General features: G+C 41.3%; 1 protein-coding gene across 1 annotated transcript; it reads right to left on the reverse strand.

The window, feature by feature from the left end:
• Positions 1 to 4,753: 4,753 nt before the first annotated feature.
• On the reverse strand, positions 4,754 to 14,843 carry TM4SF19 (transmembrane 4 L six family member 19). The gene is made up of 6 exons (XM_029215180.1): positions 14,793 to 14,843; positions 8,363 to 8,564; positions 7,879 to 7,956; positions 5,772 to 5,941; positions 5,338 to 5,521; positions 4,754 to 4,781 (listed from the first exon to the last, which is right to left on the reverse strand). The coding sequence occupies exons 2-5, from the start codon at positions 8,540 to 8,542 to the stop codon at positions 5,341 to 5,343; spliced, it is 609 nt and encodes a 202-aa protein (XP_029071013.1). The 5' UTR covers positions 8,543 to 8,564; positions 14,793 to 14,843; the 3' UTR covers positions 4,754 to 4,781; positions 5,338 to 5,340.
• Positions 14,844 to 19,824: the final 4,981 nt, after the last annotated feature.

Consider the following 19,824-nt stretch of genomic DNA (forward strand, 5'->3'; position numbering starts at 1 on the left):
CTGCGCGCTCTGCGCTGTGCGACCCGCCCTTCTTGTCGTGCTCGCACTGCCCTACCCGCGCCTGCGCGCCGGATGCTGGACCAGAACCGGCGGAGCTGCAGTGACCATAACTTCGGCAAAGACTGGTTTGTTTCTGTTCCGTTTACAAAGCACTTAAACACGCGTCAGCTCTTATTAACCGCGCTGCAATCTTAGAAAGTGACACAGAACCTGAGGCCCATAGAGGCCCAAGGATACACAGCTAGTAAGCAGCCGGTGAAACTGAGCTGGACCCTGGGGTGAAGGGTGGGGGGCGGTCCAGTGACAGATCCTGTGAACTTGGCTTCTTGCTTGTGAAAAAAGCTTTAGTCTCCTAGGTCTTTCCGAGTTCTAAAGAAAAGACTCTAGCAGTTAATGTTTCAAAAAATGGAAAATCAGTCAAGCAAGAAAAGTAATAATAAACAATAGGTCAGCCATAAAAAGAGTTACAGGATTCCTATCTTCTCCTTGAGGGATATAGGTAACCTTCTGATGCACATTCTTTTTTTTTTTGATGGTTGTACAACATTATGATTGCATTTATACCCTTGAACTGTACACTTAAAAGTGGTTAAGATGAAAAATTTTGTTAGGTGTATTTTACCACAAATAAAATTGGGGGGAAAAGTACCTAAGGTGATTGATAACCTTTGACTCCAGCTAAGAAAACATTGCCCTCATCCACTGCTGATGCACATTCTTAAATTGTTTTCACAGAAACCAGGACCCCCACCAGATGGAAACTGCTGACTGCAAATGCTAGACCATAGACTGGCTGGAGCCAGAGATTCGATGATTGAGATTCCTGAAACGTCACCCAGTTACCTCACCACTAACCAATCAGAAGAATGTCCAGGAGCTGATCACACACCCTGGGACCCTCACCCCTAATGTTGCACTGAAAGCCATTGGGGAATATGAGTCTTTTGAACACTAGCTCCCCATCCTCCTTGTTTGTCACTCTGCAATAAACGCTGTACTTTCCTTCACCACAACCCAGCATCAGTAGATTAGCATTCTGCAATATTGGCAGAATCGAGCAGTTGCAAAAAGAGACCATATGGCTCTCAAAGTCTGAAATATTATTTGGCCAGGCAAAACTATAAAAAAAAAAGATAACTAAGTGAAAAAATATATAATCTGGGCCTTTACAGAAAAAGTTTGTGGTGTACTGATTTAATCCATAATTGCCAACCTGCAGTTCCCCCGGCCTCACCACACTCCTGCTCCAGGGCAAAAGTCAGGAAGGAGCAAACTTAGGATGCATTTCCTGCTTATGAGCACCAGTCCTGGTCCTATTTTAGAAAGCTGTATTATCCTGCCAGCTTCAAAAACTAAGAAGAAATTCCCCCAATATGCATCCTGAACAAAGATCCCAAAACAGGAGAGAGGGAGGTGCTCTGCTTTCCACATTCCACAATGAAGGAGCTGTGGCATCACAGTTCTCCACCCACAGCATCCTGTGTCTCCCCTTTTGAGCTTCTATTTCCTCTGCTGGAAAAACGCTTCCTTCCCTCTTTACTGGGCTAACCATTTCAAGAATCAGTTCAGACATGACTGATGCCTTCCTTCATCTCTCACAGATCCTCTCCTTAGAGGTTCCTGGTTCCTTCAAGCCCTCATTACATCCTGGCTTGACCTCTAACATGGTCCCTACCATATGACATTCAAATTATTAGTAGATGAGTTTCCCTAACATGACCAAGAGCTCTTCAAGGACAGAGCAGGGCCCAAGGGCAAGGACCATGTCTCAGTCATTTTTGAATTCACAGCATGCATGGCAGTGCTGAGCACACAGTGGGCACTCAGTATATACCACTTATTGAACGGCACTGAACACTGGTGGATTAGTCAGCTCAGGCTGCCATAAAAAAATACCACAGACTGGCTGCTGTGTGGCTTAAACAATGGAAACTTATTTTCTGGAGGCTAGAAATCCAAGATCGAGGTGCCAACAAGGTTGGTTTCTACTGAGGCCTCTCTCCTTGGCTTGCAGATGGCTACCTTCTGGCTGTGTCTTCACATGGCCTTTTCCTCTGGGCTCTCATGGAGAGACAGATCTGGTATATCATCCACTTTCTTTTTCCCCACATCTCTTTAGCATATACTAAATTCTCACAAATATTTATTTCTATCTCTGAGCTCCCTAGTCTGATGCATAAATTTGTCCATTTAATGTACTGCACTGTTTGAATTATTGTAGTTTTATATTAGCTTTTAATATCTAGTAGAGTTAGTCCCACCTCACTGCCTTTTCAGAAGTTTCCTGGCTGTCCAAGCTTGTTCATTTTTCATGTGAACTTTAAAACCAGCTTATTCCATATCCTCTTCCACCAAATCTTGGTGATTTTATTCATCATGTTAAATTTGTAGATTAGTTTAAGGGCATTTATATCTTATGATCCAAGTTCATGGCATGCCTTTATATTTGTTCAAGTTTATTTTTTATCCTTTAGTAATATTTTAGTTTTCTTCAATAAGTATTTCACGTTCTTGTTTTGTTGGTAACTAGGTTTTTTCTTTTTTTCCTTTTTTGTTTCTAATGTAAATGGGAGTTCCCCATCTGCATACCTGTTAACTGCTTGTTGTTTGTATACATGAAGATTTTTGATTCTGTATATTTATTTTGTACCCAGACATTGTATGAAATTCTCTTATTGTTTGTAATATAATTTATTTGGGTGCTCTAGATGTGTAATCATATTGTCTGAATATAATGATAACTTCACCTTCTTTCCTATTTTATAGCTGTTAATTTCCTTTTGAATACTTACTTGGGCTTATACCTCAAGAACAATATTAAATGATAGTGACAATAGTGAGTGTCATCATCTTATTTGCAACCTTAATGAGATTGTTTCTAGTATTCCTTCATTAAGCATGATGCTGACTTTTGAGTTGAGATAGATATGTTGTATTATGATAAGGAAGGACCTGTCTTTTCTCATTTTCTTAAAGAGTTTTATTAAGAATATATGTTGAATTTTATCAAATGCCTTTTCAGCATTTATGAAGAAAATCATTAGGATTTTTTCCTCCTTAAATCTATTAATATAGGTGAATAAACTTTCTGAAACTTAATCATGCTTTTATGCTGGAAATACACTCTACAATGTCATTTTTTTAGGTATAATTGACATATAACATTAGATTTATTTCAGGTGTACAATATAATGATTTGATTTTTGTATATATTGCAAAATGATCACCACAATAAGTCTCATTAACATCTGGCACCATACATTAGTTACAAAAAAAATTTTTTTTCTTGTAGTAAGGACTTTTAAGATTTATTCTCTTAGCAACTTTTAAATATGCAATACAGTACTATTAACTATAGTCACCTTGTTGTACATTATATCCCCATGACTTAACTATTTTATAAGTAGAAGTTTGTACCTTTGACTCTCTTTACCCATTTCCCTCACTCCCCAGCCCCAGCTCTGGCAACCACTAGTCTGTCACTGTATCTGTGAACTTGGTTTTGTTGCTATTGTTGTTGCTTTAAATTCCACATGTAAGTGATATCATATGGTATTTGGCTTTCTCTGACTTATTTCACTTAGCATAATACCCTCTAGGTCCATCCATGTTGTCACAAATGGCAAGATTTCATTTTTCTTATGGCTGAAGAGTATTCCATTGTGTGTGTGTGTGTGTGTGTGTGTGTGTACCATATCTTCTTTATCCATTAATCCATTGGTGGACACTTGGGTTGTTTCCATGTCTTGGTTATTGAAAATAATGCTACAGTGAACATGAGGGTGCAGATATCTTTTTGAACTAGTGTTTTTGTTTGCGTCAAATAAATACCCAGAAGTAGAATTGCTGGATCATATGGTAGTTCTTTTTTAATTTTTTGAGGAACCTCCATACTGCTTGCCATGCTGGTTGCACCAGTTTACATTCCCACCAACAGTGCACAAGGGTTCCTTTTTCTCCATATCCTCATCAACATTTGTTATTTCTTTCCTTTTTGATAATAGCCATTCTAACAAGTATAAGGTGATATCTCATTATGGTTTGGAGTTGCATTTCCCTGATGATTAGTGATATTAAGCATCTTTTCATGTACTTGTTGTCTCATCCTCTTCTCATAAGGATGCCAGTCTTATTCGATTAGTGTCCCACTCTTATGACCCCATCTAACCTAAATTAGCTTCTTAAAGGTCCTATCTCCAAAGTCACGTTGAGGGCTAGAGCTTCAAACTACGAATTTTGGGAGCACATAATTCAGTCCATTAAGCTAGTGAACTTGAATTTAGAAAGTAGGGGGTCAGGTATTGACTTTACCTGAACCTAACTGACTGCTTTTGGGCAGCAAGTCCATTATCCTCTAGGAGCCTCAACTTCATCTGTAACATGCGGCCAATTTTATGGGGCTTTTGAGAGGCTGAAATGAGATCATGGCTGGAGGACATTTTATGGACTATAAGTTCCTACACAATAATAATGATAATTATTTCTTCTACTAATATATCATCTTGCAATTTACAATGTGATTTTTTAAAAATTTATTTATTTATTTGGCTGCATCAGGTCTTGTTGCGGCACGCGGGATCTTTTTGTTGCAGTGCACCGGCTCTTTGTTGCAGCGCGCGGGCTTCTCTAGTTGTGGTGCGTGGGCTCCAGAGTGCGAGGGGTCAGTAGTTGCAGTACGCAGGCTCTCTAGTTGTGGTGCACAGGTTCTAGAGAGAGCGGGCTTAGTTGCTCCACGGTGTGTAGGATCTTAGTTCCCTGACCAGGGATCAAACCCTTGTCCCCTGCATTAGAAGGCAGATTCTTAACCACTGGAAGTCCCTACAATGTGATTTAAAATGCATTGTATCATTCAACATACATGCAAGGAATTATTATTGTTATTATTACTACATGACTACCTAAAAGGGAAATTTGTTTATAATTCATACCCACTCTTGCAGAAAAGATTCAAGGCAGCTCATGATGAAAACACTCATGTTTAAGAGGGAATTACCGGGACTTCCTTGGTGGCGCATTGGTTAAGAAACTGCCTGCGGGGACACGGGTTCGAGCCCTGGTCCAGGAAGATCCCACATGCCTCGCGACAGCTAAGCCCATGTGCCACAACTACTGAGGCTGCGCTCTAGAGCCCGCGAGCCACAACTACTGAAAGCCCGTGCGCCTAGAGCCCATGCTCCACACCAAGAGAAGCCACCGCAGTGAGAAGCCCGCGCACCACAACGAAGAGTAGCCCCCACTCGCCACAACTAGTGAAAGCCCGTGCAGCAATGAAGACCCAACTCAGCCAAAAACAAATTAATTAATTAATTAATTAATTATTTAAAAAGAGGGCATTACCTGTTACTTCTCACAGAGGCTGCAGAAAAGGCCCAGGAAGCTGTTGATGAAGTGAATGACCACCAGGAGAATCTGGAGGAGGCTGATGCACAGAAGGGCAGAGAAGAAGCACACGTGCCAAATGACAGCTTTAGAAGGCTCCAGGCAGACAGAATTCCAGAGTGAATGGTCATACAAATAATTCCTATCCCCAAAAATAAAGAGATCAGGGGTTGGAATAAGTAAGAAAATCCCAGCAACCTTGATAGAAACCTGGGTTCTCCCTCAGCTCAGGTCGTAGGACTAGATTTTTGAGGGTGACTATTGTTGCATTTGCAATTTTCTGAGCATCAGAGAAGCAAGATGCTAGAATGCAGACTAAAAGGAGTTTGTAGTCCCTTTCTGTGTCTTTCTTTCTCTGAAGAGACTGCAAATCCAAGTTTCCATCCATTTACCTGCCTTGCAGGTCTTTGAATGGGTAACCATGTTTCCAAGCCTGTGTCTGATTGAAGGACGAAACATCGAACATGCAAAAGGGACCATCTTTCAGGGCTACTCCAGAAGTGATAAAGCAAATCAAGGCTCCAAGAAAAGCCAGGCCACTTGACAACAGAGCAGTAAGCACCTGCAGAAGGAGAGAAGAAACAGTGAGCCTGAGAGGGTGTCGTGACTTGTGGGCTGATCTGGACAAATCTAACTTCTCTGGTGCTCAGGCCTTCCCCAGTCATGGGAATGATCTTACCCACAGCACCTCCTTTAAAACATAGCCAAGGTAGGGCTGGCTGATGAGGGGTCACTGGGTAGAGCCGGGAGGGGGTGGGAAAGAAGGAATGGAGAAGGGGGAAACACTGGCACCTGGTCCCAGCAGCAGGTTCAGCCTGATTCAGCAGGCTCTTCAGAGCTTCTCAGCAGAGTGGCATCAAAAACTTTGTCACTCAGACTGCAGTCATTCAGTCTCTGGCTTAAAGGGTCAGATTGGTTATCGCAAGCCCCCCTCTGACCCTTTTAAAAGAAAGCTGTATTTTTTCAAAAGTTCCAAGCTGCCATCCCTGATTCCTCTCTTTCTCAGATCAAGCATGAAAGGAAGGAAGGGAGGAAGAGGGGAAAGAAGGAAGAAAAGGAGGGAGGGAGGGAGGCAGAGACAGAGAGAAATTACAGTCAACTCTGAAATAACTCGAGTTCTGTCATTGTACTTTTCTGTTCTGTGCACCACTCATTTCCTTCCCAAAAGATAGCAATGTGTTTATTTCCTTGGCAGGATTCTAACTTCCAGATTGGTTTCTTTCTCAGGATACCAGATTTTTTTTTCTCCTTCTCAAAAAACACATATTTTAAAATTTTAAATAAAACATATATATATATGTGTGTGTGTGTGTGTGTGTGTGTGTGTGTGTGTGTGTGTGCGTATATATATATATAGTTTTTATACCGAATCAGAGTCGTTTTCCCACTGATGTCAAACTGGTTTAGAAATCGAGAGGGGCCGCAGAAAGCTGTGTAGTAAGTTTTGACTCTAAGTTAAAAGATCAAGATGAATTAGTCTGACATAAGCCTAGGACAGAGGTTCTAAAAATGTGGTCCCTGTCCCAGCAACAGCACATCACCTGGAAACTTGTTAGAAATGCAAATTTCCCCCCCTCCTCATCTTGCTCCACCCCAGACCTACAGAGTCAGAAACTCTGGGCGTGGGGCCCAGCAATCTGTGTTTTAACAAACGCTGCAGGGATTCTGACGCACACATTCAAGTCGAGAACCACTTGCCTAGGGGAAAACCAGACATGACTGAGAACAGATAGTGAATGAAATGTGTGGGTGTTTATACTTAATTCTTTAACATATAATTCTGAATCAGCAGGGTTCCCAACATGTGGGCTGTAGATATCAAAGCAGGATGCAGAGTTACTGTAAAAAGGCCACAAATTCATGTGTCTGAGACTGAATGAGCAATATATCTTATACATTTATGTACTGAGATTTTTCAAATATATATAGATGTTGCTTTAATTAATAAAGTGCAAATTTATTCTGGGCCTCAGCTTCATTATCTGTAAAATGGAGAGGTTAGACTAGAATCTAGTCATCAGATGATCTCTGGAGAATCTTTCAGCTCCAAGAAAAATTAAGAAAAATAGCCAGGAAATTTTCTATCAGTGACACATGACTACAATGTACATAACTCGTGTCCATATTGTTCAATAGGCTAAAACTAATAAGAACAGTTCATGTATAGCTGAATCGCTTTGCTATATAGCAGAAATTAACAGGACATTGTAAACTATACATCAATAAAATTAAAAAGAACAGTTCCTCACATGTGTGTAGACATTTATGGTTCATTAAGCACTTCCTCCCTGGACTTGATCCTGTTAACTTTCATTTTACAGAAGGATCCGAGATTCAGAAAACTTGCCCAAAAGCTTAGGGTTTTTAGACCCTTAGAGAGGTACGGTCAGGACCTGACTTCAAACCCCAAGACTGAAATTGTCTCTTTATCACTCTGCTTCTAAAGTAATAGAATGTGGGGACATTCTAGGTATTAGAAGAGTGGAATCGGGTGCTTACACTTTGGCAGGGCCCACTCTTACTGAAGCAGCCATATCTCCAGCCCGTCAAGGAGATGAGGGTAGCTGCAGTGAGAACCTGGGGGAAGAGGGAAGAGTGTTAAAAAGAGATTGGGTAATTTACATCTCTAGCTGCCACCTGTGGCTGCTGAAATAGAGTGGTTAGACATCTCACATGGACTTAATTACCCTACCTTTCCCAGAGGGCTTGGCTTTGACTGTCAGGACCCAGTTTTGGATGACTAGCCTAATGTGACTCTATGAATGGCAGCGTTCACACCAAGCCTGCCTAGTCCAAAATTCAGCAACATTTGACCAGTCTTCCTAGAGTCTTCTATCCCTTGGAGCTGCTATAGACCCCACAGCCAGCTTGTTAGTTCAAGCTTTTTTTCAAGGAATCAAAACACTACCCCCACCCCCACCTCGCTGCTCCACCTCTAAGGGGCACTTTGGGAGTTCACACCCAGGGAACCCCAGACACTCACCATGAGGCCTCCTCCCCAGAGCCCAGAGCCCAGCATGGCATGCCTGCCAATGAGGCCCCTCAACAGGTAGGTCACATCCCAGTTAGGAAAGAGGAGCACTGTGTTGGCTGCAGCAGCAAACAGGGCTGTAGTCCCGAGGCTCAGCCCCAGTATTTGGGAGCAGGTCCGTGAGCATGCCATCACACAGAGAGAGGACACTGTCCTGGAACCAATGGAAAGAGGGTCATGGTAGCTCTGTTACTGGGAGCTGGTGGGTAGGGGAAACCCCAGAAGCAGGGTGGGGAGGGGGAAATAGACCAGAGGCACTGTCACCCCCTAGGGTCAGATCAAGAAGAGCCAAGGAACTTGCTTAAAAACTCTGCGTCTTATAAATATTTCCCAATGGATAGAATTTAATTGCTCCATTTTCTGCCAGCTCCCACTCACACACACACAAGCACACACACGCACACACACACACACACACTCCTCATCCCATCATAATTTGCTTGTACCTCTATTAAAGCCAGTGATTATTTCTACCTGATACAGAAAAACAACAAAAAAAATTTTTTTGAAGATGTTGGGCGTAGGAGTTCATTAATTAATTAATTTATTTTTGCTGTGTTGGGTCTTCGTTTCTGTGCGAGGGCTTTCTCTAGTTGTGGCAAGCGGGGGCCACTCTTCATCGCGGCGCACGGGCCTCTCACTATCGCGGCCTCTCTTGTTGCGGAGCACAGGCTCCAGACGTGCAGGCTCAGTAGCTGTGGCTCACAGGCCTAGTTGCTCCGTGGCATGTGGGATCCTCCCAGACCAGGGCTCGAACCCGTGTCCCCTGCATTAGCAGGCAGATTCTCAACCACTGCGCCACCAGGGAAGCCCGAAAAACAAAATTTTAAAGGTGTCATCCTCTTGCTTTAAAAGACGTCATTTTAAAGATGTCTGCTGTTACCACTTCCATTCAACATTGTACAGGAGGTCCTTTCCAGTGCAATAAGAAAATAAAAAGTGGCAAAAGCCACAGGTATGAAAGAAAGAAGTAAGAATATCATTATTCACAGTAACATGATTATCTGTGTAGAAAATTGTAAGGAATCCATCAAAAAGTTAATAGGTGAGTTTAGCAAGGTTACCAAATAAAAACTTAAATATACAAAAATTCTATTGTATTTCTATATACAAGCAATGATAAATTATAAAAGTTAAAAAACAACAACATTTACAATAACATACAAATAGAAAATACTTATGGATAAATTTTACAAAATCTGTGTAAGACCTGTACACTAAAAATTATAAAACATTACTGAGAAAAATTAAAGAAGACCCAAATAAATGGAGAGATATACCATGTTCATGAATCAAAAGGCTTAGTATCAGTGCAATCTCAGTCGAAATCCTAGCAGTGTTCTGTCGTAGAAACTGACAAGCTGAATCTAAATTTACATGGAAATGCAAAAGACCTAGATTTTTCAAAACAATGTGGAAAAGAAGACCAAAGTTGGAGGGCTTACATCATGTGATGTTAAGACATTATAAAGCTACAGTAATCAAGACTGCAAAGTAATGGTGTATACAGACATGCAGACCACTGGAACAGACTAGAGAATTCAGAAATAGAGCTACACAAATATGATCAAATGATTTTTGAAAAAGATGGTATTTTAGTAGGAAAAGGAGAGTCTCTTCAACAAATGATGCTGGAACAATCCATATGCAAAACAAAAATATATACTTTTCCTATTACTGCAAACCCTATTCAATAACTAACTCGAAATGGACCATGGATCTAAACCTAATAAAAATTTTACAAGAAAACAACAGAGAAAATCATTGGGATTTTCAGTTAGATAAAGATTTATTATATAGAACACAAAAAGTACAACCTATAAAAAGTGATAAAGTAAACTACTTCAAAATTAAAATTTTGCTCTTCAAAAGACACCATTAAGGAAATGAAGAGACAAAACACAGGCTGGGAGTAAATATTCACAATACATATTTTGTAAATATGTATGTGAATGTGACCTCATATACATCTGACAAAGGATTTGTATCTAGAATACATAAAGAATTCTTAAGACTCTACCATAAGTAGACAAACAACTGAGGGACTTCACTGGTGGTGCAGTGGTTAAGACTCCACGCTCTCAGTGCAGGGGGCCCAGGTTCAATCCCTGGTCAGGGAACTAGATCTCACATGCATGCTGCAACTAAGGAGCCCGCAAGCTGTGACTAAGGAGCACGCCTGCCGCAACTAAGACCCAGCGCAACCAAATAAATAAAATAATGTAAACAAAAAAAAGAAGGCAAACGATGGTTTTTAAAAATGGGAAAACGATGTGAACAGACACTTCATTTCATCTCACAAAAGAAAAGCTATATGGATGACAACTAAGAACATGAAAAGACACTCAACATCATTAACATAGGGGAGTGAAAATTAAAACCAAAATAAGATCCTACTACATACCCACTGGAATTGTTACAGTTAAAAAGTTGGACTAGGGGCTTCCCTGGTGGCGCAGTGGTTGAGAGTCCGCCTGCTGATGCAGGGGACACGGGTTCGTGCCCCGGTCTGGGAAGATCCCACATGCCGCGGAGCGGATGGGCCTGTGAGCCATGGCCACTGGGCCTGCGCATCCGGAGTCTGTGCTCCACAACGGGAGAGGCCACAAGAGTGAGACGCCCACGTACCGCAAAAAAAAGAAAAAAAAGTTGGACTATACCAAGTGTTGGTGAGGATGTGGAACAACTAGAACTCTCATAGATATGTGGTGAGAATGCAAATGGTACAGCCACTTTGGAAATAAGCTTGGCAGTTTCCTAAACCGTCACTTACCAAATGATCAAGTAATTCCACTTCTATATATTTATCCAAGAGACATGAAAACACATGCCCACACAAAGACTGGTACTTGAATGTCCAGAGGAGCTTTATTCATAATAACTAAAAATTAGAAACATGGAAACAACCTAAGTGTCCACCAACAGATGAATGAATGAAAAAAAAATATATATATATATATGTGCAATGGAATATTATTCAGCCATTAAAAAAATGAAGTTCTGTTACATGCTGCAACATGAATGAAGCACGAAAACATTATGCTAAATGAAATAAGCCAGACACTAAAGGACAAGTATGTATGATTCTACTTATATGAAATATCCAGAATAGGCAAATTCATAGAGACAGAAAGTAGATTAGAGGTTACTAGGGACTGAGGGGAAGGGGGAATGGGGAGTTATTGTTTAATGTTTACAGAGTTTCTGTTTGGGGGTAATGAAAAAGTTTTGGAAACAGGTAATGGTAATATATAGTTACACAACATTGAGAATGTAATTAATGCCACTGAGTTGTACACTTTAATATGGTTAAAATAACAAGCTTTAAGTTATATATATTTTACCACAATAAAAAATCAATTAAAAATGAGAAATACAAAAAAGTGAGAAATAACTCAAATGTTCATCAATAGATGAATAGATAAACTGTGGTATATCCATACAATTAGTACTACTACTAGGCAATAAAAAACAATAAACTACTGATACATGAAACAACATGGATGAATCTCAAAATCATGCTAAATGAAAGAAGCCAGAAACAAAAGACTACTCACTGTATGATTCTGTTTATATGAAATTATAAACACTAGAAAAGGCAGAACTAGTGACAGGAAGCAGATCAGTGGTTGCCAGGGGCTGAGAATAGAAGAGGGGATTAATATACGTACATAAGGAAACTTTTTGAGGTGATAAAAATGTTCTATATCTAGATTCTTATGAATATACAACTATATATATATTGACAAAACTCATCAAACTACTCTTAAAATTGGTGAATTTTATTATATTTTAATTATATATCAATAAAATTGATTACAAATTAAAATGTCATGTCTAGATAGGTTGTAAAATGCCTCCTCCACACCTTTACTTATAGCCGTTTCTCCCTTTTAAATTTTCACTGATCTGTGAACTTTTTATTTTTTTTAATATGAATTAGAATAGGACTAGTAATATTTGGGTACACTCATGTCAATGTGGATCTGAAAAAAGTCAGTACCATGACATCCCCAAGAAGTGGTTTGTTGCCACTTTGCAATTCAGTTACATGTCTGGCTCAGCTTAAGGCTCTTGACGCTCCCCTCCTAACACACAGCTTTGCCCATAACCAGAAAATATGTATAGATCAAAGCCTCCACCCCAATCTCTCTTTTACATATATACATACACCTACATATATAATGAAATATTTCAGAGTTAAAGAATTAAGCATAATGTATATAATATATTTGCTCTTGCTAGTAGTGTGGAATAATTGAACAACACCTATGTAAACACAGCTGGTTTACAAAATAGATTCTTACCACTAATACTATTGAAGCCCCAGGTGTGCCCTCTCTATCATATGCCTGTACTCCTTCCTGGGAACGACTACCCTAAATTTCGATTTTATCATACATTTTTAAAAACGGTTTTACCATTTATGAACTTAATTTAAAAAAACACAAACTTGATTAGCCTAGGTTTTTTTTGTTCGTCCAGACTTCAGCTTATATAGAGACTCGTGTTAGACACAGCACTGAGCAGGCCATTTGGTTGGGGCAGGAAAGGGGGTGCTCTTGTCCTGCCCGCCCATACCCCCATTCCCCAGCCTCCTCAGGCCTTGGTGACATTTGCTTCCCTAATCTCAGAGCCCAAACTCATCTCAGCTGCTCCTCCCAGCAGGAAACTTTCTGATGCAATTGCTAATATTTTAGTGGGATGAGTTGCCTTCACCGTGTGCCCTCTCCACAGGGTATTTGCTCTGTAAGCCATGTCTCTCAAACGGTGGATAAAATAACTCATCCCTGATGAAAGGAAGTTCGGGTCTCTGTGGAGGGGGGCACATGCTGGAGGAGTTGGGGGTAGGATACGGAGGAACAGTGGCCCTTACTCCAAGGATACGAGGGGCCTGGAGGGAAGAGGGGGCACCAGGAATCAGGAGGGATGGTCTGTCCCTTCCCCTGCCCCCTCCCCCAGGGGCCCACCACAGAGACCTCTCTTCCTGAAGTGTCCTCCAAGCCGGTATGGTACTGGCTACTTCCTCCACAGGTCCTCAGGGTGAGGAGCCTGCTCTGCTGTCAGCGGGCAGGGCATATGTATGGTAACAACCCACCCAAACAGTCTGTGATGCAGCCTCCCTCCCCAGACCTCCCTGCCATTGAGAGCCGCACTCTCAGTGTGTGTCCAGGGTGTTAGCAAGTAACGACTTTAACCCACATGCCTCTCAGATGACTGACATTTTGTCAGGGGTCCAAGAAAGGACTGGTGTGTGGTTGGACATTGAGGCACACTCTAGACCACCGGCTGGAAGAACCTTTTGCTCAGGAATGCCTTCAGCCTCCTTTGAATCATTCCACCTATGAGTAAGGCCTGTCTAGACAATAGATCACCGACATGAACCTCCCCACCCCAAAAATCTCTTCTTTGGAAATTTTTCTTATCAGGAAAGTTTTAGAAGGGAAGCTAAAAGATATGAACGTGCAGAGGGAAAACTAAGTTGAGCCCGGCCTTTGGGATGAGTGGGATTCAGAGAATCCTGGCTGTCCTACGAATCTGCTAAAAGCACTTGCTGTGCTGCTGCATCTAGGAGGGCTGCGGCTCAGTTGGAGTTTCGCTTCCTCCTCTTGATTTGTTCCCCTAGAAATCACAACATTCTGAGAAATGCTTCCACAAATGTGAGCCAGTAGATTAGCAAAGAGTCTGGCTAATTTGATATCTGAAGAGACAAGCAGGATAAGGTAAAACCTCACAACCAGGCTTTAGGGGCACCCTGTTCTAACCTGAGATCCTGGCTGGATGAACAAATCATTACCTAGATGTCTGGGCAACAGTTTAAGTGATCAGCTGAGTGATATAGAGGAAGAGACTTGAAATTCTGTGTGTCTCTCAACCTAAATCATCACCTAGCCAGACTTTTATCATTCTTTGGCCAGTCAAATATTTATTGTGACCACTATCTGCCAGGCGCTATTCACTCTGGTGAACCAGAGACAGACTCTTCTCTTGAGGAACTTAAAGTCTGGTGGGGACACTAACCAGGCAACGAGAAAGTGTGGAGCAGAACAGTCCAGCTGAAGGTGTGATGGGAGCACTAGAGGATCGCCTAACCTTATCTGCAGAAGCAAGGCAGAGCCTCCTGGAAGGAGTGTTGTACGAGCTAAAACTTGACAACGAGGCATTAGACGGGCAAAGTTGGGAAGGGAAAAGTATTCTAAGCATGTGTAAAGGCCTGAAGTTGATGGACTGAGGCAAAGAGATGTTAAACAAATTGCCTGAAGTCACACAGCTGCTCAGTGGTTGAGCCAGATCTCCTTTGAGTTGGAAGTTTGTGCTCTTAGCTGCTAGACCAAACTATTCCCTGGCCATCCCCTCACTGGGCCCTTCCATTTCTGCTTACCTGCATCCGGTGGCAAGAATCAGGATGGGAGAGAAAGAACCTGGTGAAGGGCTCCGTGTTCAGAGTGGGTCTGAACTCCTGTGGCCTCAGCTGGAACTCCTGCAGGTTTGGACTGGAGGCTCCTCTTTCAGGACTCCTACAGAGGGTCAGAGAGGCGCTATTTATATGTGGAAGTCACTCAGGCGTGTGTGTGTGTGTGTGGGCATGCATGCCCGCACACCGCTGCCCACAGGCCTGCAACAAAGGAGCTTTCCTCTTCCTGAAGAGCCCTCTCCTGATGACCCACCCTCTACTCATTTTCATGTGACCCTAAGAAAGGAACCAGGAGGCATGGCCTCGTGAGCTAAAATGCCTTAATGAGTCAGAGGATGCACCCATGAGAAATACCTTATCCTCCTTTCTTTCCCAAGCAGCAACACTTTTTCACACACTACCAGCCCGTATCTGTTTCACTCCCTGCAGTGTTTGGGCTCCTTGGAAAAACAGCACCAAGCAGGGCGGCCATCATTTTTTCCTTATCACCTTCCTTATTTTGCTCTTAGCTGTGGCTCCTTTAATAGCTTTCTAACTTTTTTTTTCAAGCTCTAGGCCACCACCATCTGTACCACCATTTTAATGATACTGATATGAGAGTGTCTGCTGTTAGATAAGCCACTGAGTTGGGAACAGAAATACCTTCTAAAATCTGAGTGATATCTGGCATTCTGTCATCAAACCATTCTAATTGCCTAATTAAGAAATGTTCTAACAGACACTGCAAATAAAATCCTTTTTGCTAAGCTGAGAAGAAAAAAAAGAGAGGACTAACCCAGGAGAGGCATCTAGCATCTTATTTAATTCTCAAAATAAACTTGTGAGGTAGGCATTATTTTACAAATGAACAGATTATTATTACTGAGGCTCAGTGAACTACCCAAGTTCACACAGCTAATAGGTATTTGTAGCAGAAATTGAGACCCAGGTCTCTTAGGTGCCAAAGCACCATAGTACTGCCTCCAAACAGATAGCTGGAATCTGGGCTGGGAAAAAAAATATCTCAAGCATCAATATGTGGGGCTGTATAGAGTGTAGAGTTAGATGACACAGGATCATTTTCCTTCAACCTCACTCACTGTTACTCTGAGCAAGTCAAATTTCTCTGGGCTATAATCTCTTTATCTGCATGATGAAGCTAACCTAGTATTTATTTTACTTGCTTTAGGTCTGTTGTAAGGATCTAATGAGATAGTTTGTAAATGTGTTTTATAAGGTGAATAAACGTTTCTTCTTAATATAAAGCTTGTGAGCCCTCGCCTAGTATCCTCTATCAAAATTCAATTCTCCGGGGAGATACAAGAATTCAATTGGGCTCTAAATGATTCCCTTTTACGATGAAAATGGAAACTGGATCCTATTTTTTTTTTGAATTTCATTTTATTTATTTTTTATACAGCAGGTTCTTATTAGTCACCCATTTTATACACATCAGTGTATACATGTCAATCCCAATCTCCCAATTCATCACACCACCACCACCCCTCCTGCCACTTTCCCCCCTTGGTGTCCATACGTTTGTTCTCTACATCTGTGTCTCTATTTCTGCCCTGAAAACCAGTTCATCTGTACCATTTTTCTAGGTTCCACATATATGCGTTAATATACAATATTTGTTTTTTCTCTTTCTTACTTCACACTGTATGGCAGTCTCTAGATCCATCCACGTCTCTACAAATGACCCAATTTCATTCCTTTTTATGACTGAGTAATATTCCATTGTATATATGTACCACATCTTCTTTATCCATTCGTCTGTCGATGGGCATTTAGGTAGCTTCCATGTCCTGGCTATTGTAAATAGTGCTGCAGTGAACATTGGGGTGCATGTGTCTTTTTGAATAATGCTTTTCTCTGGGTATATGCCCAGTAGTGGGATTGCTGGGTCATATGGTAGTTCTATTTTTAGTTTTTTAAGGAACCTCCATACTGTCCTCCATAGTGGCTGTATCAATTTACATTCCCACCTACAGTGCAAGAGGGCTCCCTTTTCTCCACACCCTCCCCAGCATTTATTGTGTGTAGATTTTCTGATGATGCCCATTCTAACTGGTGTGAGGTGATACCTCATTGTACTGGGTCCTATTTAATGAACTTTTCAATAGCGGTTTACCAGCTTTTGTGTCAGGCACATATACATCTGCATACATAGAAACTTCACACATAGAAAGCAGCTCACATACAGTTTAAAAGAATATTAATAACATAATTATTCCTCATATATATGCATCAAGGGTTTTCTCAGTGTTGTTTGCATCATTAGTAAAATCTCTGTGCACAGAGATGATGGGTGCTACTCCATCCAGTGCGTGAATTATTTCATTAGTCAAGTGATTCCTGAATTCCCACCATGTTCTAAGCTCTATGCTAGATTCTGAGTCTACAGAGCAGAATAAGATACAGCAGGCTCTATCCTCAAGGATCTCACAGTTGTGGGGAAGAGGCATATAAATAGCACAGGTAAATAAAAATGCAGTGGGAAGTGGGCAAAGATTTTTTTCAAACTGGACACAAAAAGCAGGGACCATAAAGAAAAAGATTGATAAATGGAACTTAAAATCAAGAACCACTCTTCATCAAAAGACATTAAGAAAGTGAAAAAGCAAACTATAGACAGGAGAAAACATTTATAATACATATATCTGACAAGCGTCTCATGCCTGGAATTAAGAATGTCTACAAACCAGTGAAGAAGACAAAGAGCCAGTAAAAACTGGGCAAAACAACTTGAGCAGGCACTTCTCAAATGGCCAATAAGTATATGAAAAGTTCTAACTCATCATGAAAATGCAAATTAAAACCACAGTGAGATACTACCAAACACATAACCGAATGGCTTAAATTAAAAATGTTGATGAGAATGTAAAGCAATTGGAACATTGCTGGTGGGAGTGTAAGTTAGTAGGACCCCTTTGGTTAAATGTTTGGCAATATTATTTACCAAAATTAAATATTCACCTACCCTATGACCCAGCAATTCCAATCTGAGGTATAACCCAGCAAAGGAAAATGATGGAATTTGGCTTTAACACCTTAAAGTGCCAAACTTAGTTGGGGCTGGTGAGGGCAACTTTAAGTCCTTGTTCCTTAGGGTAAATTTGTGACAATTAATTCAATGATTAATCTGATGAACAAGAGCCTTCTTTTAGAAACTATATGCTTGCAGTAAAGTTTTACTAAGTAAGGCCAGCTTAGGTCAAATTCTTCATTCCCCTGTGGTAAGCCCTCTATGGCCACAGAGGCCTGGTCACTGCCATGAAAGAACTAAACATTACCTTCTTATAGATATGTTAATAATATCAGAATTTGGCTCTACTGGAGACACAGCTACTAGTTATCACTTGGTTGGTGATATTTCTAGGGGAAAGTAAATGGGAGTCTAGGGTGGGCACAAATTTAGAATGGGGCCTGGGTGGGAAAACAATTTGCCTAATGCCATAAAAGGCTTCCCGTGGCCGAAAGGCTTGCGAAAACAGGATAGACAGATGTCCCATTCTGGGGGATATTGAGAGGTTTGGAGGTGGGATTTGAGCAAGGAATAGAGGAAGTTGAGAAAATGGAATTCACTGGTAGAGGGAAAGGGAAAAGATAAGGACAATCAGGCCAGTGTTGCCCAAATAAGAGTGACAGACTAATCAGCTTCCTCGTGGGCGGGCTTCAGCTTTGACTGACAGCTGGCTCAACAAGAGTGCACATTTTCCTCAACTGGAGAGAGAAAAAAAGGAAGATAAGTAATGTTGAAAGAGTTGCCATTTACACCAGTCCACTGAAGAGGAAGTTTGGGACTTTTTCCTTTTTTCTTCATTAGTATAAAAATATTACAAACTTCAACCCACTCAAGTTAGGCTTCCATCTCCAACATCGCATTGAAACTGTTCTTGGTCTCCAATGATTTCTTGTGTCTAATGAACACTTGGCCCCTAGGAAGAATTAGAGTTGGCCACTAGATGCTTTTTGAACATTCTCACTCTTGGCTCCCTTGACAACCCACTCTGGTGTTTCTTCTCCCTCACTGGCCTCACCTCTTAGACGGGGCCTCTTCCTGTTGGTGATCTCCAGGCCTGGGTTCTGGGCCCTCTTCTTTAACTTTCTCCTGAGTGACCTCATTCTTTCTCATGGCACTGAACTCCATCTACAGCGCTGATGATTTCTCAAATCTCTAAGTCCAGTTCACCTCTCTTCCTAGCTTCAGAATCACGTGTCCAACTTGCTATACTACACCTGCACTTGGAAGTGCTGCAATTAACACATCCAAAATGATTTCTATCCCACCAAATCTGCTTGATCCCCCATTCCTGCCTCAGGAATGACACTACTACCTATCCATTGCATGAAACTTGAGTCATTCTTGATTTCTCCTTCCCTCATTGCCCCACATCTAATCCAACAGTTAAGTCTTTAAATTTCTACCTTAAAATGCATCTCTAATCTGTATACTACTTCCCAGTTCCATTGCCATGACGCTGGTCCAGGCAATTTCCGTTTTGTACCCTGATCACTGCAATAGTCTCTACTCTTGCTCTTTTGCAATCCACCCTCCAGACAATAATGGCTTCTTGTTATACTCTATATGAACACTATATGAACTCCTTACTGGGCCAATAAGGTGTTGTATGATCTGGCTTTTACACATTTTATGCCACTCCCTTTGCTCACTACATGCAAAACACATTGGCCTTCTCTCAATACCTCGGATACATCAAAAACTTTCCTGCTCCACAGCCTTTGCATTTGTTGTTCTCCTTGGAAGTTTTCCTCCTACTCTTAGTATGGGCCACCTTCTTTTCATCCTTCAGGTGTCAGTCTAAATGTTAACTCCCCAACATCCTATTTAAAGCAGAATTCTCTACTGGCTCCTTTTCCAGTTTTGTTCATAGTGTTTGAATCAAATCTATATTTTTTTAATTTGTTTACTATCTGTATTCCTAACTAAAAAGAAAGTTCTTTGAGGGCAGGGGCTGTGTCTGTTTTGCTCATCATGGTCTCTCATAACTCCTGG

This window comes from Monodon monoceros, unplaced genomic scaffold (genome assembly GCF_005190385.1).
Source record: "Monodon monoceros isolate NGI ecotype Baffin Bay Population unplaced genomic scaffold, NGI_Narwhal_1 Super_Scaffold_11, whole genome shotgun sequence".
Taxonomy (NCBI): domain Eukaryota; kingdom Metazoa; phylum Chordata; class Mammalia; order Artiodactyla; family Monodontidae; genus Monodon; species Monodon monoceros.